Source organism: Mustela putorius, unplaced genomic scaffold (genome assembly GCF_011764305.1).
Source record: "Mustela putorius furo isolate JIRA1106 unplaced genomic scaffold, ASM1176430v1.1 tig00003898_pilon_pilon_pilon, whole genome shotgun sequence".
NCBI lineage: Eukaryota > Metazoa > Chordata > Mammalia > Carnivora > Mustelidae > Mustela > Mustela putorius.
The window spans coordinates 6,630,350-6,655,428 of NW_025422047.1; the positions used below are offsets into that span (position 1 = coordinate 6,630,350).

The 25,079-nt window shown below is 40.5% G+C and overlaps 2 protein-coding genes across 2 annotated transcripts in view; one reads left to right on the forward strand and one right to left on the reverse strand.

Moving 5' to 3' along the window:
* Positions 1–3,192, forward strand: part of THBS1 (thrombospondin 1) — a 13,547-nt gene extending 10,355 nt beyond the window's left edge. Inside the window, exons 17-22 of the mRNA XM_045067628.1 lie at positions 823–1,057; positions 1,241–1,468; positions 1,627–1,898; positions 2,321–2,418; positions 2,505–2,644; positions 2,981–3,192. Of these exons, the coding sequence (XP_044923563.1) occupies positions 823–1,057; positions 1,241–1,468; positions 1,627–1,898; positions 2,321–2,418; positions 2,505–2,644; positions 2,981–2,988 (981 nt within the window). The 3' untranslated portion in view covers positions 2,989–3,192. The remainder of the gene's footprint in view (positions 1–822; positions 1,058–1,240; positions 1,469–1,626; positions 1,899–2,320; positions 2,419–2,504; positions 2,645–2,980) is intronic.
* A 9,459-nt stretch (positions 3,193–12,651) lies between these two features.
* The window catches only part of FSIP1 (fibrous sheath interacting protein 1), a 184,349-nt gene continuing 171,921 nt past the window's right edge, over positions 12,652–25,079 (reverse strand). Inside the window, exons 11-12 of the mRNA XM_013055402.2 lie at positions 24,356–24,866; positions 12,652–13,869 (exon numbers count right to left, since the gene is read on the reverse strand). Coding sequence (XP_012910856.2) covers positions 13,823–13,869; positions 24,356–24,866 — 558 coding nt within the window. The 3' untranslated portion in view covers positions 12,652–13,822. The remainder of the gene's footprint in view (positions 13,870–24,355; positions 24,867–25,079) is intronic.

A 25,079-nucleotide genomic window follows, 5' to 3' on the forward strand; every position in this document is an offset into this window, starting at 1 on the left:
TTATGGAAATCTTACTCACAAGAAAAATTCCAGTCTCTGTGTCCCTTAGCATCCTATATATCCTGAAGAATATAAAAACGTACTGAGAAATATAGTTTCAGAGAAACTTACAAGTTTATCTTTACCTGAATCAACAAATAAACTTTATAGATCTATAAAACCAAATACAAAAAAAAAAAATTTTAAATAAAAAGTCTTAATCCCTACCAGGCACATTACCCAGTACACACAAAAAGCTGTGCCCTGTTCCCATGATTTAATGACCTGAGTAGAAGCATGTCAACAACTTTAATTGAAATCTTCAATGGAAAATAAGAGTGACCCAAAGAATTTCATCTAATGTTGAGAAATAAGCAGTTAACAGACTGAAATCTTAATGTTTTAGTCCAATAAAGTGAGGTACCTTAGTAATTTTACTTAGAAAGCTTTATATTTAAAAACTCTGAATAGCTCTTAAAATTCATATGAAAACAAGGATCAAGAAAATTAAGATTTTATTTTTTCTGAGTGAGGTGGCAGAGGGGGCAGAAGGAAGAAGGAGAGGAAAAGGGAAAGAATCCCACACAGACTCCACACTGAGCGTGGAGCCCAACACAGGCTCAGTCCCAGGACCCAGAGATCATGACCAGATGCTGGTCATGGCCCACTAAGCCCCCCAGGCACCCCAAGGATCAAGAAAATTTTACTACTACTATGTTTTGGCAATAGTTTATAGACTTGAAAACCCACTGGCCATATCAAACATGGGAGAATCTTCCATTAAGTGCTCTTTAACGTTAATGACCAACACTTCAACTTCCCTTCCCTTTCTGTCTCTTTCAGCTCGACTCTGACTCAGACCGCATTGGAGATACCTGTGACAACAATCAGGATATTGATGAAGATGGCCACCAGAACAACCTGGACAACTGTCCCTATGTGCCCAATGCCAACCAGGCTGACCACGACAAAGATGGCAAGGGAGATGCCTGTGACCATGACGATGACAATGATGGCATTCCTGATGATAGGGACAACTGCAGACTCGTGCCTAATCCTGACCAGAAGGATTCAGACGGTGAGACAGCAGAGCCCCTTTTTAAGAGACTAACACCATGGCTCTCTGGATTGAGAACATAAAAGCAAAATTAAGTGCATTTGAGAGGAAGAACAAATGAGATGCCAATTTAGATAAGATACTGAATCTCTGAGACTAGTCCTATTTTAGAATTTCACTGAACTCTTGCCTTTTTTACCTTAGGTGATGGTCGAGGTGATGCTTGCAAAGATGATTTTGACCATGACAGTGTGCCAGACATTGATGACATCTGTCCTGAAAACATTGACATCAGTGAGACTGATTTCCGCCGATTCCAGATGATTCCTCTAGATCCCAAAGGGACATCCCAGAATGACCCGAACTGGGTTGTACGCCATCAGGGTAAAGAACTGGTCCAGACCGTCAACTGTGATCCTGGACTTGCTGTAGGTGAGTAGTGAGTTCTCCATACAAAAAGCTAGCATGCATACGGCAAAGAAGCAAATCTAAAACATAGTGCTTACATGTATCCCTGAGGATATTTGGGAATATAACAGAAGCTTCTGAAGGCTGCAGCTTTTCACCTGGGTCTGACCTCCTTTTCCTAGGTTATGATGAGTTTAATGCTGTGGACTTCAGTGGCACCTTCTTCATCAACACGGAAAGGGATGATGACTACGCTGGGTTTGTGTTCGGCTATCAGTCTAGCAGTCGCTTTTATGTTGTGATGTGGAAGCAAGTCACCCAGTCCTACTGGGACACCAACCCCACTAGGGCTCAGGGATACTCAGGCCTTTCCGTGAAAGTTGTTAACTCTACCACCGGGCCGGGCGAGCACCTGCGGAACGCCCTGTGGCACACGGGAAACACCCCGGGCCAGGTAAGAACAAGGCCCTGAAGAAGGGAGAGTGGATGGGCGCTTGACTAGCACTCGGGATGCTGTGCTTGGGCCAACACTCTCAATGTGGGGGCTAGGGGGGTTCTTGGATAGCAAGTTCCCAGCACCACCAACTACCGCATTAAGTTCTGCTTAGTAAAAACCTAATAGCATCTGAGAAGGGAGCTCACTCTAACTAGGATTTGTCTTCAAATCCAAACACCTTTTCATCCCCTTCAAACAAAACTTTCCTTCTCTTTCTGCTTTACACAGACATTCAAGGGCACATATCAAATGAAAGCCCTTGGAAAAAATCAACATTGCAGCCCTCTAATTTAGGTCCACTTGGTACCTTTCACATATTTCTTCTAGAACAAAATCTGTATCTCGGTGGAGCCGTGTTTCAACCTTTTCTTTTCCTTCAGGTGCGTACTCTGTGGCATGACCCTCGTCACATAGGCTGGAAAGATTTCACTGCCTACAGATGGCGTCTCAGCCACCGGCCCAAGACGGGTTTCATTAGGTAAAGATGGCACTGACGATATTCTATCCAGTCACACCAATGGGGAAGGAGGAGGTGTCACTCAAGAGCTTTTCTTTTTCTTTCAGAGTGGTGATGTATGAAGGGAAGAAAATCATGGCTGACTCGGGACCCATCTATGACAAAACATATGCTGGTGGTAGGCTAGGGTTGTTTGTCTTCTCTCAAGAAATGGTGTTCTTCTCTGACCTGAAATATGAATGCAGAGGTAGGAGCAACATTACTGTGAATGTAATTCATTCATTAATAATAATAATAATAATAATAATAATGTAATTGAATTAGAGATGCAACTGACATAGTTAATTCAGACTAAGATTGAGAGTGCCAATTATGGAAGCATCCGTTTTAGAAGACAGTTTTAGAGAAGGGCTATGGATACTTTGCTGTGGAAGACCATGATAAGACCAAGGCCTTAACTGTGGCCAATCCTAAATTATGCTTTGGTTACTATAAAAGTAGAGCTCTACTAAGGCTAATTTATTAACTGACAAAGCTAGTACCTTCATGAATTAATTGGGTTATGTATTTGTTTACTTAACAGATTCTTAATCATCAAACTGTTGATCAAAAGACTCATCCTAACTAATGCTGGTGTTGCACCTTCTGGAATCACGGGCTTAAGAAAAACCCCCAGGATCCCTCCTCCCTGCCTATTCTCTGCTTGCTTATCATTGTGGACTCCTAAAATATGGGACCTGCCTCGAGAAGATGCCATTTTCCCAATCAGACTCAGCATGCAGCCTCTGAATGCGAAGAGAGAATCGTCCAAGAACATACACAGTTATTGGTCTGCTTTTCACAAAGCAAACGCACCCCCACATGCTTCAGCTGGCAGGTGGCCACTCCCCTCATCTTCTGTCAGAGTAGAGTACTATCGGGAAACCAGCTCGGAGCAGTGGACTCCAAAGCACTTCCAGGCAATGTGAGAGGAGGGAGGACTCACTAGAATTGGCCAACCACCAGGTTTGACAGACTCTCTTGGAACTAGGGGGATCAGGGGCCAAAGCCCTAATGGGAGGGCGCATTCCCCGAGAGATGATTGTATGAAGACAAGATGGAGGAGCAGTTACATGTTCGGTACTAAGTCATCTTCAGGGGATTGGAAGACTCTTGCTGGATTTCATGATGCTGACCAGCGTTAGCTGATTAACCCACGTATGCAGGCACTTAAGAGAAGCAGGGAAGGGTGGGAAAGACTGGCCTCTGGACTTCCCTCCCACCCCTGTGATCCCCACCCCTCACCTCTCACCCATAGTCACCATAATAGGGAGCGAGAATTAAGCCGGTGGAAGGCTCTGCCAGCTGCCCCCGCCTGCTTACCATGAAAATGTTGGTTTTATTCCACACGTAGCTTGTGCAGATGCAGCAGGAAAATCAGAAAACCTACCATCTCAGTGAGTACCAGGCTGCCTCCAAAGGGATGGGCAGCCGTGCTCGTATTTTTATGGTTAGAAAGGCACAAAATTATCAACTAAAACATTCCTTGTCTTTCTTTTTCCTAAATCTCATGGAGTTTTCCAACTCTTTTAGACTGTAGTTTTTGGTTTTTTTGTTTTTGTTTTTGTTTTTTTACAAACACTTTACAATGTAAGATATTTATTTTTTACTTGCTCTGGAGGATCTGTCTGAAAGACTATTCATGGAACAGGAAGAAGCGTAAGGACTATCCATATCAGCTTTGTTAGGAGTCTTCATGACTGTAAGATTGTAAATACAGATTATTTATTAACTCTGTTCTACCTGGAATCTAGGTTTCGTATGGAAAGTGTCTGACAGCAGGTAGTGGAGACTTATCAGCAAATCTCTCAAGAACGGCACAAGGAACATCAGAGCTAGCGGCTTTTCACTTTGTGCTCAGAGTGAATGATTTGGGATCTTTTTTTGTCTTTTCAAGTGGAATTAGTTGTCCATTTGCTAGTGTCTTTAAATTTCAAAGAAAAGCCAGGAGGCCTTTCAAACTGTCTGTACCCCATCCCTTGTGCCTATTTCCAGGGAGAAGAAAAGCATCTACACTTTTTTCGTTTTTTTTTTCAAAAGAGAGAAAAAAAAATAACAAAGGTGAAACTTTTATACAAATATTACCTCATTTGTTGTGTGACTGAGTAAAGAATTTTTGGATCAAGCAGAAAGAGTTTAAGTGTCTTACAAACTTAAAGCTACTGTAGTACCTTTAAAAAAAAAAGTCAATGTTGTACATAGTATAAAAATTCTTTGCAGAAAAGTATTCCCAATAAGGAAATAGCATGGAAATGTTAAATACATTTCTGAAAGTTATGGGTTTTTTTTCTATCTTATATACCATTGCTTTATTTTTATAAATTATTTTCTCATTGCCCTTGGAATAGATCTCAGATTGTGTAGATATGCTATTTAAATAATTTATCAGGAAATACTGCCTGTAGAGTTAGTATTTCTATTTTTATAAAACGTTTGCACACTGAATTGAAGAATTGTTGGGGTTTTTGTTTTGTTTTTGATTTGTTTTTTGCTTGTTACCCCGCCTCCCAGTTTTGACTATTTGCCAATACCTTTTTCTAGGAATGTGCTTTTTTTGTACACATTTTTATCCATTTTACATTCTACAGCAGTGTAAGTTGTATATTACTGTTTCTTATGTACAAGGAACAACAATAAATCATACAGAAATTTATATTTATACTTACTGTATCCATGTTTATTTGTTCTCTGCTGGCTTTGTTAGGAGGTGGGGGTAAATTCCATTCCTAAAGCAATACAGCATACAGAAGAACACATTACACTAATCAGTAACATTCCCAGTTCCTGTATAATTGAAGAAGAAAGATTTGCTCAAGAAACACATTTGCTGGATTTGTAGAATAAGAACAAAACATGAGCTTACCATAGCAAACAAAGGCAAGATGGGACACTGGAGTGGCTCGGTAGGCGAAGCATCCGACTTGATCTTGACTCTGGTCTTGATCTCAGGGTCCTGGGTTAAAGCCCCATGTTGGGTTCCACACTGGGTGTGGTGCCTACTTACAAAAAAATCTTGGAAAGCAAGGACTCAAGATAGGGCCCCCTACAGGGCATAATTTTATATTTTACTAAGGTAATAAATATCCCCTTTTAAATCCTTCTGCAAGTACAGTCCTGTCTTTATGAAGAACCATGAAAATGGGAAAAACAAGTGAAGGGCACACAATTCTCACAGCTCCATTTTCGGGCCCATGAATGACAGCATTAGGTGGGCTACGCAACTGCATGTTGTGGAGAAGCATTAGATGAGCTACTAGAAGCATTAGTAAATGCTACAAAAGGCTGACCTCCAAGATCTATAAAGAACTTCCCAAACTCGAAACCCAAAGAACAATCATGTCAAAAAATGGGCAGAAGACATGAACAGACACTTCTCCAATAAAGACGTACAAATGGCAAACAGACACATGAAAAAGTGTTCATCATCATTAGCCATCAGGGAGATTCAAATCAAAACCACATTGAGATACCACCTTACACCAGTCAAAATAGCAAAAATTAACAAGGCAAGAAACAACAAATGTTGGAGAGGACGTGGAGATGGGAACCCTCTTACACTGTTGGTGGGAATGCAAGTTGGTGCAGCCACTTTGGAAAACTGTGGACGTTCCTCAAAAATTAAAAATAGAGCTACCCTATAACCATGCAATTGCATTACTGGGTATTTACCCCAAAGATACAGATGTAGTGAAAGGAAGGGCCCTATGTACCCCAGTGTTCATAGCAGCAATGGCCACAATAGTCAAACTGTGGAAAGAGCCGAGATGCCCTTCAACAGATGAATGGATAAAGAAGATGTGGTCCATATATACAATGGAATATTACTCAGCCAACAGAAAGGTGAATACCCAACTTTTGCATCAATATGGATGGGACTGGAGATTATGCTGAGTGAAAGAACTCAAGCAGAGAAAGTCAATTATCACATGGTGTCACTTACTTGTGGAACACAAGGTATAACATGGATGTTAGGGAGAAGAAAAAAGAAAAACTGAAGGGGTGGGGGTGGGGGGGGGAATTGGAAGGGAAGACAAACCATGAGAGACTGTGAACTCCAGGAAAAACTGAGGATTTTATATGGAAGGGGGTAGAGGGGATAGTGGAGCCTAGTGGTGGGTATTAAGGAAGGCACGTATTGCATGGAGCACTGGGGTGTTATACGCAAACAGTGAATCTTGGAACACTGCATCAAAAACTAATGATGTATTTTATGGTAAGTAACATAACACAATTAAAAAAAGAAGAAGAAGAAGTAGTAGTAGTAGTAGTAGTAGTAGTAGTAGTAGTAGTAAGTACTACTGAAGGAAGAGCCATCCTTACAAAGTTGGGCCAGGGATGCCTGGGTGGCTCAGTGGGTTAAAGCCTCTGCCTTTGGCTCGGGTCATGATCCCAGGATCCTGGGATTGTGCCCCGCATCGGGCTCTCTGCTCAGCAGGGAGCCTGCTTCCTCCTCTCTCTCTGCCTGCCTCTCTGCCTACTTTGTGATCTCTGTCTGTCCAATAAATAAATAAAATCTTTAAAAAAAAAAAAAAAGTTGGGCCAAACTCTACAGATGTCACCTTTTAGAGAATGAATTCACCTTTCGTCAAAAACAGCACTAAAAAAGAACTTAGAAGAAATCCTACATATACATACAAAGTATAAGATTAGGGTTTTTTTTTAATTTTTTATTTTTTATAAACATATATTTTTATCCTCAGGGGTACAGGTCTGTGAATTGCCAGGTTTACACACTTCACAGTACTCACCAAAGCACATACCCTCCCCAATGTCCATAACCCCATCCCCCTTCTCCCAACCCCCCTCCCCCCAGCAACCCTCAGTTTGTTTTGTGAGATTAAGAGTCACTTATGGTTTGTCTCCCTCCCAATCCCATCTTGTTTCATTGATTCTTCTCCTACCCACTTAAGCCCCCAAGTTGCATCACCACTTCCTCGTATCAGGGAGATCATATGATAGTTGTCTTTCTCTGCTTGACTTATTTCGCTAAGCATGATATGCTCTAGTTCCATCCATGTTGTCGCAAATGGCAAGATTTCATTTCTTTTGATGGCTGCATAGTATTCCATTGTGTATATATACCACATCTTCTTTACCCACTCTTCTGTTGATGGACATCTAGGTTCTTTCCATAGTTTGGCTATTGTGGACATTGCTGCTATAAACATTCGGGTGCACGTGCCCCTTTGGATCACTACATTTGTATCTTTAGGGTAAATACCCAGTAGTGCAATTGCTGGGTCATAGGGCAGTTCTATTTTCAACATTTTGAGGAACCTCCATGCTGTTTTCCAGAGTGGTTGCACCAGCTTGCATTCCCACCAACAGTGTAGGAGGGTTCCCCTTTCTCCGCATCCTCGCCAGCATCTGTCATTTCCTGACTTGTTGATTTTAGCCATTCTGACTGGTGTGAGGTGATATCTCATTGTGGTTTTGATTTGTATTTCCCTGATGCCGAGTGATATGGAGCACTTTTTCATGTGTCTGTTGGCCATCTGGATGTCTTCTATGCAGAAATGTCTGTTCATGTCCTCTGCCCATTTCTTGATTGGATTATTTGTTCTTTGGGTGTTGAGTTTGCTAAGTTCTTTATAGATTTTGGACACTAGTCCTTTATCTGATATGTCGTTTGCAAATATCTTCTCCCATTCTGTCAGTTGTCTTTTGATTTTGTTAACTCTTTCCTTTGCTGTGCAAAAGCTTTTGATCTTGATGAAATCCCAATAGTTCATTTTTGCCCTTGCTTCCCTTGCCTTTGGCGATGTTCCTAGGAAGATGTTGCTGCAGCTGAGGTCGAAGAGGTTGCTGCCTGTGTTCTCCTCAAGGATTTTGATGGATTCCTTTCACACATTGAGGTCCTTCATCCATTTTGAGTCTATTTTCGTGTGTGGTGTAAGGAAATGGTCCAATTTCATTTTTCTGCATGTGGCTGTCCAATTTTCCCAACACCATTTATTGAAGAGGCTGTCTTTTTTCCATTGGACATTCTTTCCTGCTTTGTCGAAGATGAGTTGACCATAGAGTTGAGGGTCTATTTCTGGGCTATCTATTCTGTTCCATTGATCTATGTGTCTGTTTTTGTGCCAGTACCATGCTGTCTTGATGATGACAGCTTTGTAATAGAGCTTGAAGTCCGGAATTGTGATGCCACCAACTTTGGCTTTCTTTTTCAATATCCCTTTGGCTATTTGAGGTTTTTTCTGGTTCCATATAAATTTTAGAATTATTTGTTCCATTTCTTTGAAAAAGATGGATGGTACTTTGATAAGAATTGCATTAAATGTGTAGATTGCTTTAGGTAGCATAGACATTTTCACAATATTTATTCTTCCAATCCAGGAGCATGGAACATTTTTCCATTTCTTTGTGTCTTCCTCAATTTCTTTCATGAGTACTTTATAGTTTTCTGAGTATAGATTCTGTGCCTCTTTGGTTAGGTTTATTCCTAGGTATCTTATGGTTTGGGGTATAATTGTAAATGGGATTGACTCCTTAATTTCTCTTTCTTCTGTCTTGTTGTTGGTGTAGAGAAATGCAACTGATTTCTGTGCATTGATTTTATATCCTGACACTTTACTGAATTCCTGTACAAGTTCTAGCAGTTTTGGAGTGGAGTCTTTTGGGTTTTCCACATATAGTATCATATCATCTGCGAAGAGTGATAATTTGACTTCTTCTTTGCCGATTTGGATGCCTTTAATTTCTTTTTGTTGTCTGATTGCTGAGGCTAGGACTTCTAGTACTATGTTGAATAGCAGTGGTGATAATGGACATCCTGCCGTGTTCCTGACCTTAGCTGAAAAGCTTTCAGTTTTTCTCCATTGAGAATGATATTTGCGGTGGGTTTTTCATAGATGGCTTTGATGATATTGAGGTATGTGCCCTCTATCCCTACACTTTGAAGAGTTTTGATCAGGAAGGGATGCTGTACTTTGTCAAATGCTTTTTCAGCATAAGATTAGTTTTTGAAGAGAAGGCCAAAGCATTACATTAAGCAGACCTTGAGTTCTGGGTGAGCTAACAATGAATGTAGAATACCGGCCAATTAATTTCCATTTTTAATAAGAACAGGTCGAATCAAAAATCTTAGGAATAGGCTAAAGGTCTGGCTTTGGAGTCCAGTGAACTCTAGAAATGACTGACAGACTGAGATACACTCTTATTGACTTCTGTCTCATTCTAAAAACACTTCTCCTTTGAAGGCAGCATAATCATATCGAAGCATAAACTGCCAAATCATTTCATGGTGCCCAGGTAAAGAATCAATCACTAGAAGGTATGGAAAGGGTCACAGAGTTTGGAAAACTGATTTGAAAGATAATTCTTTCAAAAAGGACAGCATTCCTTCTGAGAGGAGCACAAACATGGCAAGTCTTGGAAGAGAATTCTAATTCACTTTTAAGTAGCAAGCCTACAGTCACTGAAAATATCCTAATAGGACAGTGAAAACAAGGGGCACATGTACCCCCAATGTTCATAGCTGCAATGCCCACAACAGCCAAAGAGGTCCTTCAACAGATGACTAGATAAAGATGCGGTCCATATATACAATGGAATTACTCAGCCATCAGGAAGGCTGAATACTCACCATTTGCATCAACATGGATGGAACTGGAGGGGACTGTGCTAACTGAAGTAAGTCAAACAGAGAAAGACAAGTATCATATGGTTTCACTCATATGTGGAACATAAGCAATGGTATAGAGGACAATAGGGAATGAAGGGAAAACAATGAGAAGAAATCAGAGAGGGAGACAAACCACAAGAGACTATGGACTCCAGGAAACAAACTGAGGGTTTCAGAGGGGAGGGGAGTGAGGGGAGGAGGTAACCAGGTGATGGGTATTAAGGAGGGCATGTGTGGTGATGAGAACTGGGTGTTATACACAATTAATGAATCCCTGAACACTACATCAAAAACTAATGATGAACTCTATGTTGGCTAATTGAATATAATTTTTTTAAAAATTCTGATAGGACAGAAAAAGTGTATAGGAACAGGAGCTTTTTCCCAGACATGTTCCATGTTTACTCTGAGACTCACCTTCGAATCAGTAGGTTACATGGAAACAAAGGGCTTGTAAGAATTAAAATTACGCCATCAGGGTGATACCTTTTTCCTGCTACGAGAGTTTATGGTCCTGTGTTCCAGAGAGAGTTGACAGGCCATAAACTTCGGGTCCTTCAGGAATTTACAATAAAGGTGGTGCCAGTTGTTTTCTTGAGAAGTCATAAGCAGAAAAAGCTCAAATTTTAAGATCCTGAAGATTCTCTTTCCTGCTTTTCTTCTCTATCTTATTCTGGGGCAAGGCAAAGACTGAGGTCTAGAAGGAACCTTAAAATAAAAACTGATTTTTTTTGTGTGTGCATGAAGTTATTCCTATACTTTGTGTCATTATTACATTTTTTTATCTTTACTTTTTTATTGTTATGTTAATCATCACACATCATTAGTTTTTAATATAGTGCTCCAAGATTCATTGTTTGCCTATAAAAACCAGTGCTCCATGCAATATGTGACCTCCTTAATACTCACCACCAGGCTGACCCATCCTCCCAACCCCCCTCTCCTCTAAAACCCTCAGTTTATGTTTCTAGGAGTCCACAGTCTCTCATGGTTCATCTCCCCCTCTGATTTCTCTAAATTCACTTTTCCTTTCCTTCTCCTAATGTCCTCCATGTTATTCCTTATGCTTCACAAGTAAGTAAAACCATATGATAATTGACTTTCTCTGCTTGACTTATTTCACTCAGCATAATCTCCTCCAGTCCCAACCATGTTGATGCAAAAGTTGGGTATTCACCTTTCTGTTGGCTGAGTAATATTCCTTTGTATATATGGACCACATCTTCTTTATCCATTCATCTGTTGAAGGGCATCTAGGCTCTTCCTACAGTTTGGCAATTGTGGACATTGTGGCTATGAATATTGGGGTGCATATGGCCCTTCTTTTCACTACATCTGTATCTTGGGGAAAGCACTGATTTTTAATAAGAACATTTTCTCCCTTACAGGATAATATTTAGAACAAAACAAAACCTGGAGTCTTCATGTTGCATTACATTATACCCTTGATTGCACCTGGTCTCATCTGAATTATAGTCTATATTCAGCTTACCAGTCCCTGTTAGAGGTCCCTTCAGTTGATGTGCTATGGAATGAATGGTGTCAGCTCTTTCAATGGCAAAATCCATTATTTAAGATCATTCCATCTTACTTCTCTTCTCTTAAACTTCTATAACATAAAGGCTCATTATACCCCAAATACCATTTGCGGAAACACATTAGGAAGGCATAAGCTCTCAACCCCCCTACACACACACACACACTCAAATACCAGAAGCACAGGTTTAGAAAGCTGAGCTCCTCAAAAAGGGTATTGGGCCATAATGGCTCCTCTCTGTCACCACTCCAAATTCCCACCCATGTCACCTCTCCCCTGACTTAAACCTTACAACACACATCATTGCTAGGAGAGTCTAAAAGCATGACTTCAATTCTGCTGGTACCCCCCAACAAAATCCTTCACATCAAGATGAATTACACTGTCACACATTGACATCAACAAGAACCGTTGTTATTTTCATGTCAACTGAAAGAGGCAGCTCAAAAAAGAAATTGCCTATCGATTCCTCTGAAAATAGTAGCACAGAATTCATTTTTTAAAGTCATCGTTAACATCATCCACTAACAGGTGATGAAACAGGTAAGCAAAAAATAGTCGTGCGACATACTTATCCCTCCAAACTTCATTAAAGGCAGCACGATTACCTGCTCATTTCTTTTTCATCAGAAATAAACTGGACTTGTAGAGCCAATTCATTGTCAAAAAGTGTGGACATAAATTGCTCTCATGAATCCAAGTGACTAACCTGTAACTAGACAAACCTCTCTTAAAATAGAGCCACACAACTTTTCTTAAGTAGCTGATCTTTGCTGCTTTCTAATTTCTTTTAGTGCACTCTAGAGAAAAAATTCTGAGTGTCTTCCCTTTTCCCTCTCTATATGGTATTTATAGCATTTTGATTAATACCCATGTTTCAAGAATATCACCCATCCATTTCCAGTATAACATAAGACTAACCAAAAAGAAGATTTAGAAGACCTCTTTATGTGGTCTTTTTATAAGAGGTGTGTATCAAATTACTATCTAGAAAGTGGATGTCTCTTTCTATGACATCTGTCAGTTTAGCATGGAGAGCATCAACACATTATTTAATATTTTAACAATTATTTATTATTTAACCCCCCCATCTTCAATCTATTTAAAATTAGAGCATTTACCATAGCATTCTCATTGGGAAACAGTGTGGATTTATGTGACTATGTCTTGCTACTGCTTACTTTTTACTACTGTCCATAATTTCTACATGTTACTCCAGGCAGATTAACCCAGCTCCTATCTAGAAAAAGCAAGCATGAATCCCTGACTACACCAATTATCACAGCCCATCCCCTGGCCACAGAATTTGCTTCAGAGATGAGAAGATGATTAAATTGGTTCAATCAAAGAAAGGCATAGAACCTCTGCTCAAAATTCTGACATAAATACACTCTCCAACAGGATGATATAGTTGCTGCATTCTGAAAGATGATAACTGATAATAAAAATCAAGTAATTCAGGGACTCCTGAGTGGCTCAGTCAGTTAAGTGACAGCCTTTGGCTCAGATCCCCGAGTCCTAGGATCAAGTCCTGCATCAGATTCCTTATTCAGCAGGGAGCCTACTTCTCCCTCTCCTGCTGCTTGCCTCTCTACCTGCTTGTGCTCACTTAGTCTCTCACTCTCACTCTCTCTCTTGCTTTCAAATAATTTTTTTTTAAATCAAGTAATTCAGTCAAACTCCTATTTAAGCAAAGTATCACTGTTAATAAGAAAGCAAAGTCTATGCTAACATTGCTTTGTTGAGAAAAAAAAAATTTTTCCCCCTTTGGCAAGTTATACTTACCACCAGACATCAGAGAGGAGGAAATCTGGAAAATCAGGGCCCAAGTAAGAATTCACAGTGATTAAATCTGTCTGAATCCCAATGAAGTTGTAACACATAAAATCAAACACAAAGTCATCATAGCACTTGAGCTAGTTTTAAGGTAACTCACACATACATAAAATGTTGGTTTCTATAATGTATCCCTGATGTTACAAGTTTGGCAATAAAATACAATTTTACAAGAAATTTCAATGAAAAAAAACCCCACTGACCAATTGTACCTCAAGTCTCAAAAATATCAAAGAAATATAATCCAGGTAGAGAAAATCCAAATATTAACATCATTATTTGAGGAATGGTCCCTATAAATGCAGTCATTGAATATAAGAATTCGGAAAAAAATTATGTAATTGAATTTACCCAACTTTCTCAGAACACGCCCAGCAAGTCTTTGCTTAAGATTCTTTACATTCTTCTATCATATCTTCAGTCTCCTGTTCATCTGTGCATTGAAAACAATAACCAAACTGGTTAGGTTATCAGAAGTTGTGCATAATTAGGAAAAATTATTCAATCTACACAACAGTTAGTCATTTTACACATGAGACAATAGCCATTCTCATTTAATACTTAATTGAACACTCATCACAAGCTGCATACAAAGTTTACAAGAAAACACAAAAGAGAAGGTACTTGCCTTCATTTAGCTTATAGCCAAGAGAAAAACTTTCTAGGTTTTAAGAACTAAAATGGTTATGGATCTGGAGATGGCATCAACTTCCATTGTTGCTTGCTTTGCATTATTTCTGGGAAGCAGGGTGAAATCAAAAGAAAATGTGACATTCAGAGTGGATAAGAATTGACCACCTGCCATTTCTTCACTGTGAGGAAAAGACATGTGACACTAACAAAAATGGTATGGAAATATTCTCCCAACCTAGTGAGAAGATTACCAGAGAAGGCAGAAGTGATAAGAGAATCAACTAAAAGATGAAGATAAAATTGAATCCAGAAACGAGAAAAACCAAAGCCCTCATCCACCACTGGTGGGAATGTAAAATGGTGCACCCACTTTGGAAAAGTCCAGCAAATCCCCAAAAAGTTACCACAGACCCAGTAACTCTACTCCTACATATATGCCAAAGGGAAATGAAAACATACATCCACGCCAAAATCGGTAGGCCAGTTGCTTTTTTTTTTTTTTTTTTTTAAGATTTTATTCATTTGGCACTTCTGGATGCCTCAGTTGCTTAAGCCTCTGCCTTCAGCTCAGGTCATGGTCTCAGGGTCCTGGGATAGAGTCCTGCATTGGACCCCCTGCTCGGCGGGGAGCCTGCTTTTCCCTGTGTGCTGTTCCCTCTTCTTGTGTGCTCTCTCTCCCTCTCTTTCTGTGTTAAATAAATGAATAAAATCTTTTTTAATTCTAATTTTTAAAAAAAGATTTATTTGTCATAGAGAGTATGAGTGCACAAGCAGGGGGAACAGGAAGTGAGGGAAGCTCAGCAGGGAGTCTGATGCGGGACTCAGTACCAGGACTCCAAGATAGTGACCTGAGCTGAAGGCAGATGCTTAACAGACTGAGCCACCAAGGTGCCCTGTAGGCTAGTTTTCATAGCAGAATTACATACAACAGCTAAGAAGTAAAAGCAACCCAAATGTCCACCCACTGATGAATGGATTAAAAAAAACTCAGTATAGTCATACAAGAGATCAGCATTCAACATAAAAAGAATGGAGGATGGATACCTGCTACAACGTGGATGAAACTTAAAAAAACATTTGCAAAGTGTAAGAAGCCAGACCAAGAAGGCCACATATTTTTATGATTTTGTTTATATGAAATGTCCAAACTAGGCAAATTCACAGAGACAGAGAGCAGATTAGTGGTTGCCTAGGGCTGGGGGCATTGGGAGAAAATGGGGAATGACTATTCATGGGGATAGCATTTGTCTGAGGGGTGAGGAAAATGTCAGATTGAGAGTGGTGATGGATGCAAAACTTTGTGACTATAAAAACCACTGCATAGTAAAAGTACTATTGAATGGTGGCCAAAAAATGTTATGTCCACATTCTAATCACTCAAACCTGCGAAAATTTCCTTCCTTGGGAAAAGGGTCTTCGCAGATCTGTTAAGGATCTTGAGATGAAACTGGATTCATCCAGGTGGTCCATAGGTTCAGTAACAAACATCCTTACAAGAGAAAAGCAGAGGCAGACTGGAGAGACACACAGAGAGAAAGGCAATGTGAAAAAGAAGTGGAGATTGGCAGGAGGAGGCCACAAAGCAAGAAAACCAAAAAACATTAAAAGCCTGAGAACCTGGAAAAGCAAGGGGGCATTTTTCCCTAGAGCCTCCAGGCAGAGTATGGCCTTGCTGACTCTGATTTCAGACCGCAGGCCTCTAGATCTTCAAGAGATCTAGGTTTCTGTTGTGGTCATTTGTTGTGACAACCACAGGAAATGAATCCAGGTATATAAAATATAGGTCGATAATGCTGTCATTTTTTTTAAAGATTTTATTTATTTGACAGACAGAGATCACAAGTAAGCAGAGAGGCAGGCAGAGAGAAAGAGAGAGGAAGAAGCAGGCTCCCCGCTGAGCAGAGAGCCCGATGTGGGGCTCGATCCCAGGACCCTGAGATCATGACCTGAGCTGAAGGCAGAGGCTTAATCCACTGAGCCACCCAGGTGCCCCAATGCTGTCATTTTTAAAAATCAGCCTAATCATTAAGGGCAAAATGACTCTCTCTTCAGAGATTCAAATGAGAAATGTAGTGGTGTTGCCAACACACAGACGAAAAATAAGCAAGGAGAAAGGTGGGATAGAGGAGACGCAAACCTCAATATCCCACACATGAGAGGAGGAATGGTAAGAGTGGCCCGGGCCTTCCCAGATACTATTTCTTCTATCTGGAGTGTTGTCCTTCTTGACCACCCAGTAAATGACCATCATCCTTGGAGGCTCAACTTGAACATCACTTCCCCATCTCCCCAGTGTTCATTCCCTCTGTAGTGTGCCCGTGGACTTTGTCCCAAAGCTCTTACTACTCTTGTCTTGCCCCTGCTGTGATTTCCTGCCTAAGTGGCTACCTTCATCAACAGACGATGAAATAATTCAGAGATGGGGTTGTGTCCTATTCCGTATATCCTAGAACAATGTCCTTAATGAATGAATACTGATGTCCAGATCCAACCCCTAGAAATAGATTTAATTCACCTGGGATGGAACCAAGGCGTTGGTCTGCTTTAAATCTCATCAAGCGATTCTAATATGTTGCCAATGTAAGAGGCATTGCTGAAGGGATGGACTTGGTATAGCTTAAAATGCCAGACAGAGCTGAGGCAGATGCCAAATATACAGAGGACAAATGATCCCACTCCAGTTATATGTGTCTCCAAATAAATTATTAACCATGAAGGAGTTGAGAACTCAAGCTAGGACATGCTTGCTTTTGGTGGTTCAAGGGAAGGTTACCCAAAAGCAAAACGGGAGGTATGCTTAGAGCAATAAGACAATCTGGAGAAGGCAGGATCTTCATTAAAATGAAATTTAAGAAGAAAAAGGAGGGATTGAGCAGATGGAAAAGAAGGTACTTTCTGACATTATTTTCACCACTAGTAGGACTAGTCAACAATCTAGTCCAGAGCTTCTCCCACTTTAACAAGTGCACAGATCACCTGCTGGACAACTTGTTACAATGCAGACTCTGAGACAGTAGGTCTGGAGCAGGCCCTGGGACCCTGCATTTCTAACAAGCTCCCAGGACTGCTGGTGCACAGATCTAGTCCACAGGATCTTAACTTTTTCATTTTACCCAATTTGAATGAAGAACTGGAATCACAAGCTCTTATTAACTGATAAAAGAATAACACATCACAATTAAGTACCAAACCTCTCCAAAATGCCATTGTTAAGACTACTAAACAAAAGGATAAATGATATTTTATGAGATGAAGAAAATAATTGGTGGCACATATTTGCAGGAAAAGCCTACCTCAAATCAAGAATGAAAAAAGCATGAAAGAAAATTAGTTGAAAGTGACTTAAGATAAATTCATTGAATATAACTAAAGTGTTACATCAAAAGGTAATGAACTGTGGAAATCTCTCATAGCAACTCTGATATTTTGATCCAATAAATTTGGGGGAGTTAAATTACTAAGTGCATCTGAAAGGCAATGAGTTCTCTTGAAAAAAGAATTTAACAAATAATAACTAGGAGGCCTGAGGGCACACACAGTTTGAGAGAAACAGAACCCCATCAAAGCAACGATGAGTTAAGAATTTCCCTAAGAGCAAGCCAACATATTTTTCAACGGGAAAAAAAAAAAAAAAGTTAGCTAGTAGTGTTACTATTTTAGAATCTCAGTGCTCCACTACAAACCAGAAAGCCTATATTCCAACAACAAAAAAAAACTTTCTCAAAACTATCTAGTGCCTAGGAAACCGTTCAGGTGGTCAGAGTAAGGACATACAGTAACACATGTACCCTTCACCACTGCAGCGTCCTTCACAAAAACCAATCCAACTACAGCCACCCCGAGTTCTGTTCCAAACTTACAATCAGTGATGACTCCCTATATTGTATGCCTGAGACTAATTTAACACGGCATGTGAATTATACTGGGACTAAAATAAAAATTGATGGTAAATGAGGAGGAAGTTACAACCAGACAAATCTTCTGATGGGCAATTTTTCAACATGGAGTATCAGACTGCACAGTTGTAGTGGTTGGTCAACTTGTTCTGAGGACCCCAATGGAATAACGTAATTAGCTTTCTGAAATCTATACTGAAATCCATATTTCTCAAATTCTTATAGTAGTTATAGAATATATAACCTTGTATATAGCTTGTATGTATAAGCTTATACTATGTCTTGTATAGTAGCTATGTAATATATAATCTTGTAGCTTGCATTAATTTGACAAACTGAATGCCCCATACCAGGGACTCTGACTTCTGGAAGTCGGGCTAGGGCCTTGGACACAGGTATAAAACAAGAAGCAAAATCCTGCCCAAGGATCCTGATGCTCTGTGCTTTGTAACAGTGCTTCTCAAACCTCACAGTGTCACTGGGGGATCTTATTAAAGTGCAAATTATGAGTCAGTAGGTTTTCTAATAAGCCCCCAGTAACTGGGCCACACTCAAAGCAGCAGAGGCTTATAACATGGTATGGAAATCATATGGCTCCAAAGGACCAGGCACATGAAGTCAAGAGGGGCAGACGGGGACCCTGTCCCCCATGCCTCTTCCAAAGGGAACATCTGCTCCTCAGCTCTCCTCACTGGTGGAAGGAACTGCTGATTTGTCAGAAAAGTCAGAAGTCCAGGCTTTTATGGGAAATCTCCTGATTAAATGTTAAATACAGAAGTCCCTCTTATCCACAAGGAATGTGTTCCAAGACCCTCAGTGGAGGCCTGAAACCATGGATGATACTAAACCCCATATATACTATGATTTTTCCCGTACATACATACCTCTGATAGTTTAACTTATAAATTAGGCCCAGTAAAAGATTAAAAACAATTCTAATAAAATAGAACAATTATAACTTACTGTAATAAAAGTTATGTGAATATAGTCTCTCTCAAAATGCCTTGTACTATACTCACCCCTCTCATTGTGATAATGTGAGGCGATAAATGGCTCACACGATGGGATGAAAGTGAATGACATAGGCATTGTGACACAGTGTTAGCCTACCATTAACCTTGACAACAGGCCAGGAGAATCACCTGCTTCCGGAAGGCTACTGACCACAAGTGACTGAAACCTCAAATAAAGAGGGACTAATACTGGGGCACCTGGGTGGTTCAGTCGGTTAGGTGTCTGCCTTCGGTTCAGGTCATGATTCTGGGGTCCTGGGATTGAGCCCCATATTGGGCCTCCTGCTTGGCGGGGAGTCTGCTTCTCCCTTTCCCACTCCCCCTGCTTATATTCCCTCTCTCCCTGTATCTGTCAAATAAATCAATAAATAAAATCTTCAAAAAAAAAAAAAAAAGAGGGACTACTACTATCCCACATAAGCCAACCAAGTCCAGTCACTGACATAATCATTTTATGTGGACTTTCTCCTTTGATCCTTATTGAACTATTAAACTATTAAAACCATCTGATCTTAACAGATAAGGATACCAAGGTGTAGAGAAGATAGATGAAGTAATTTGCCTAAGATCACTGCTAGTAAGAGAGCAAGCATTCAAAGCTGGATCTGCCTCACCCAGAGCCCAGACTCCCAACCACTAGGCCAGATTCTTCTGCTGGTGGGTGGGCACGCCCAACCTCCCTCTGCTCCTCTAGCTTCTAGTCTGGGATCCTGCCACTTACCCAGACTACTGCAAGCTTTAAGTAATTAATTTGCCCTCTGGGCTTTTGTTCTCAGTTTCAATTTACAGTGACCAATCATCCCAGTTTGCCAGAGAGGAAGGGTTTCCAAGGACAAGAAACATTCGATGGTGAAACCAGGACACTCCTGAGCCAACCAAGACAGTCAGTAGCCCGAAGTTTTTATTTAAGGTTGTTATTTTTAAAACAAACATACCTGACTCACTCGTTATAAAAATTTTTGAGACACCATTCATTACACGGGTCCTATGGGAAAATTCCACTTTGTTTCCCTTGAAGAGTTAATACATTTCTGACCCCTTTCTTTACTACATGACTGACTTGGTGTCCCTTTTTGCCCTACGCTACTACTGTTGCTTTCGTTATTCATATTTTCTTCTTCACTATATGAACTTGATAAGTAGATCAAATGCTTGGTGGGAAGGAGTATACCGTACAGGCAGAGAGAACTTTTTGTTGGAATTCTCTGGAAAGCAACTCAACATAAGATAACTCGATTAAACACCAGACTAACCACAGACCTGAAGAGCTTCCTCTGTGAGCACCAGTGTATTCGGGGGTGTCTCTTTGACATGGTGGCAAAGAACGCTTACTCCCCACTCTCCTCGCACTTGACTTAGGGCGGGGACGCAACCCACCTCGTACCATCTTGTTCCACGGGCGCCAGGGAGAAGAGCCAGCTCCAGTGAGTTCCGGGGGAAAAAAAAGCACGCTCGGCCCGCCCCTTCCTCCACAGTCAGCATGCCACCCGGCCCAGCTAGTGGTTCCACCTGGACAGGTCTCCACAGTGAGGCTTGAGGCTTTCACGTGCTTCAGTTCACTCAGAGGACGCAGCATTGGAAGACCGTTGGGCTGCCCACCCAGGTCACAGCAACCCCCTATGTTTCATCAGCAAGGAAGTCAAACTCCTTGCTCGGTGCCTTCCTCAGAATCCCTCTGTCTTTAAATGGGTTCCGATCTCGGTAGAGAAGAGAAGACACTACCAATCCCCTACACCCCCAACAGGGAGTGAGTACAACACTGAATTTACTGGAACTTTTTAAAGATTTTTTTAAGATTTTATTTATTTATTTGACAGATAGAGATCACAAGTAGGTAGAGAGGCAGGCAGAGAGAGAGGAAGCAGGCTCCCCACCGAGCAAAGAGTCTAATGCGGGGCTCTATCCCAGGACCCGGGGACCACAACCCGAGCTAAAGACAGAGGCTCTAACCCACTAAGCCACCCAGGCACCCCTAAAAAATATTTTATTTATTTATTTAAGAGAGAGCACATAAGTGGGGTGAGGGGTGGGCAGAGGGAGAAGCGGATTCCCCACTGAGCAAGGAGCCCACCTCAGGGCTCAATCCCACGACCCCCTAGATCCCGAAGGCAGACGCTTAACCAGCCAAACCACCCAGGCATCCCTGAATTTACTGGCCCTTGTATCCAGAAAGTCAAGTATCAGTATTTACCCCTAAGCCTAAAGCCCAAACAAGAAAAATGGAACTTTGAATACAGCTGTGAGGTAGATCCTTATCTTTCAATATCACAATTTAAAATGGCCCTCAGTATCATTCAGCTGGGTTCTCTTTTTGAAGTTTTATCTGACTCGGCCTTTTAGAAGAATTTTAATACTTGGAACAGACCTCAGTTCCTCAAGAAAAAGAAAAGAATATATCAATAATATCTGCTATTGAAAGAGAAAATGATAACTGGTTTTTCTTAGTGCAGTCCAGTCCGTAGAAACCCATCTGGAATCACATTCACATGTCACTGTTTCCTAAGAAAGACCTGAATATAACGTATCAGCTGAAAACACTGAGACTCCTCATTCAAGTTACACCTGTAAAAGGCTTTGTGCCAAGAAAGCAGGCATGGCATTCAGTTTTGGCGTTCGCTTTCATAGAAAGCACATAATTACAACTTAGTATTTAGAATAAAATTGATTAGCAAAAAAATTGATTAGCAAAGTATTTTAATCATAAACACTGAGGTTAGTAAAATTAAAACCTCCAACCTCAGATATGCTAACAGGCATTCAAGATGATAATGTAGGACCTATTCCTTAAAGTCTGTTATATAATAAGCGGAAAATTAAATATGGTTCACAGATTCACCATGATGCCATCCATCTTCATCCTCCATACTCTCAGGAGTTGTTATAATCAGACATTAGGATTATCTGGTGCCTTCCGAGGCAGGTTCTGTGAAGTTAGAGGTAAGCCACCGAAGCTTCCTTCCATCAAGTCACATTAAGTTCTAGTTCATTCTGTCTTATCAGTTCTACTCAGAGACAGATATACATCAGTGTGACCCAAGTTCACACAGAAGTCAAGTCATATTTTAGTAAAGTACTGTTCTAAACCCTTCCACACAGACTCCATGGGGATGAGATCGCATATGCAACAAATCATCACTTCTAACTTGGTAAGTATGCCTACAACAGACAAAGAGGAGATGCAGATGCTTTCCCTAATAAAAACCCTTTATCCAAATAGAAAGAAAATACACCACGATCTTAGGGCAGAACAAAGTTCTCACAGTTTATTAAATGAAGATCCTTAGTGGGGAAAGGCAGAACGCACCCATCTGATGGAATTGCATGTTGTAAAAAAGAACTCTCAGCTGGATACAGACTTCATAGCTTGTAAAATCTCATTAAAAAAAGAAAAAAGTTGCAAATTTTTATATAGCATGGGAGGCTTGCATAATTCTTAAGCAATACCACCTGCTTCCATTCATAATGTGAAGAGTAAATGTGAACCACATTTTCAGCATATTATTCTAAAACTGAGCAATTTAAAGTTTCATTTCTTAAACAGGCACTTAGTTTAAGGCAGCACTTTGGACATCAAAGGAGATGTAACAATAAATCAAAGATAGGATGTTTGTCCTCAAAAAAATTACACACATTTTAAGGAAGAGAAGATGTGTGTGTGCCTAAGAACTTCAAGACAATATGTATGAAAGGACCTGATAGGGGACCAAGGGTCTTGGACATTCAGAGGGGAAATCAAACTTTTTAAAAAGGGCAGAAGGGAAGGTTACCTTCAGAGAGGATGGAATTGGGATCCCACTACCAATGAAGAGGTACCTGAACATTCTTCAGGGGACAAAAAGGTATAGAGGTTATCCAGGAGCAGAGGAAAGTCCTGGAAATCCCAAGACCAGATTAGCTATAACCTGAATAACACGTAGAAGACTAGTTAGAGACTGACTAGGAATAGATGGAAGTCAGATTGTGGAGGCCTGGACAAGCAAGGGAAAGAATTTGGGTTATATTCAGTAGGCAGTGGAGAGCTACAGAACTTTTCCAAGCTGCGGAATGTGGTTATCAAAGCTGGACTTTGGAGGGATTCGTTTGGTGGCAGTCAACGACGGCTGGAGGAGGGGAAAAACCAGAGGTGGGGAGGACTGCTCCAGGGATCATCACAGCGGTCCGGCTGAGGCAGCACGAAGAGCGAGGAAGGGATGGGCATGGGAGACGCTGCAGAAGCAGAACAAACAATACTGAAGGTCGAAGGTGGGGAGCAAAAGGGTGAGGAGATTCGATGATGATTCAAATTTTGAGCCCGGGTGATGGAGGAAACAGAAAGGAAAGAGGAAAATCTGAGTTAAAAGGAAAGGTGAGGAAATCAGACTGAGGCTATAACCACATGGAGCTTTCTGGCAGGCAGTGAGAAATACAGCACTGGGGAGTTAGTTCAGAATTAGTAGAGTCTAAATTTAATAGGTAGTATGGAGGGGCGCCTGGGTGGCTCAGTTGGTTAAGGGACTGCCTTCGGCTCAGGTCATGATCCTGGAGTCCTGGGATGGAGTCCCACATCAGACTCCCTGCTAAGCAGTCTGATTTCCTCATCTTTCCTTTTAACTCAGATTTTCCTCTTTCCTTTCTGTATATACAAATAGCTTCTCCCGCTGACCTCTCTCCTCTCATTCTCTCTCTCTCAAGTAAATAAATAAAATCATTAAAAAAATTTTTTTAAATAGGTAGTATGGAGATAATAGAGATTGATATAGACTTAATAGAAAATATATACTGTAATCAATAGATTGACCAATAGAGACATCTACATTAGAAGAAAAGTTGAGTCTATTTAAAGACTTCTAAAATAGATAAAAAATTGAATATTTGTGTCTGTCAAAAACTGTCCATAGTATTTACAACCTGTACCATTGTACCACTGTAAAATGCAGCATTGTAACAAGACAAAACACCTGAGTATATACAAATAGCTGGGACAGGAAGTTTGTACAGAAACTAATAAAACCACTAATAAAATGTATTTCACATTTTACAAATTCATTCCCTGGAATAAATTGCCATCACTGAAATTTGGAAGTTAAATGACTAAGCAAATCTATTCAATTATTTGCATCTGTTCTAACCAATTTGTCTTCTATTCTGAAATCATCACTGTTTCCTGTATAACCACCAAGAATATGTATTCAATACCATTAGAAAAAAATGTATGTCATAAGAGTAGGAATCTCAACCTTGGTCTCACACAAACATTGATAAATGTTCTATTTCATGCTATTGCCACCATCTGTGATTTACAAACGTAATTCCTATCTTGCTCTACCTGAAACTATAACATCTTTATGCTGAGATGCCAAGTAATAATGCACTGATAGACACATTCTCCAAGCCTTACCCGTTTCTGGTTTCTCTGCAGCGTGGACTTTCAGATGTTGGTCTTCGGAAGAAAGGCTCGCATTCATGCCATACAGTGGATCATCCAAGAAGGAGGGCCTCTTCAGTCTTCCAATGCCAAGAGTCTTCGACATAAAGTAGTCTTTTGTGTCACTAATAACCTCGTCCTTGGAAAACTGGAGGCATTTCAAATTCTCTGCTTCGATGACAAGGGCCTGGGATGTGTAACGCCCAGTCAAGGCTTTGGTGAGATAGTAGCCTGTAAGTGTTTCACATTCCGTATTCTCAGGCATATCTGTGTCTTTCACCTCAGAGCTTGTGACTGTTGTTTTTAATCCCTTTAGGAGCTCAGAGAGGATAGATCTGGAAAGATGGGGGACCTCTGGTGTTATATCCTCCATGTCTTCCTTTTCTCTTTCTGAAGGTAGTCTAATCATGGACTTTTGTTTGAGGGAGCATTCATCCAGAAGACACCTTAACTGTTCCTCAGAGAGAAGTGATGCTGAATCTAACTGATGAAACAAACCAAATGTTTTCATAGTCAATTGATTGAGTACACACATTTATTTTATTTTATTTTATTTTATTTTATTTTATTTTGATAAGCTTCCAGTAATGCAATATAAATGCAAGTGCCAGGAAATACCTTACACAAGACACCCAAATAGCAAAATTGTTCATTTTCAAGGATCCAGAATTTCAGGAGAAATGTACAGCAGCCCTAG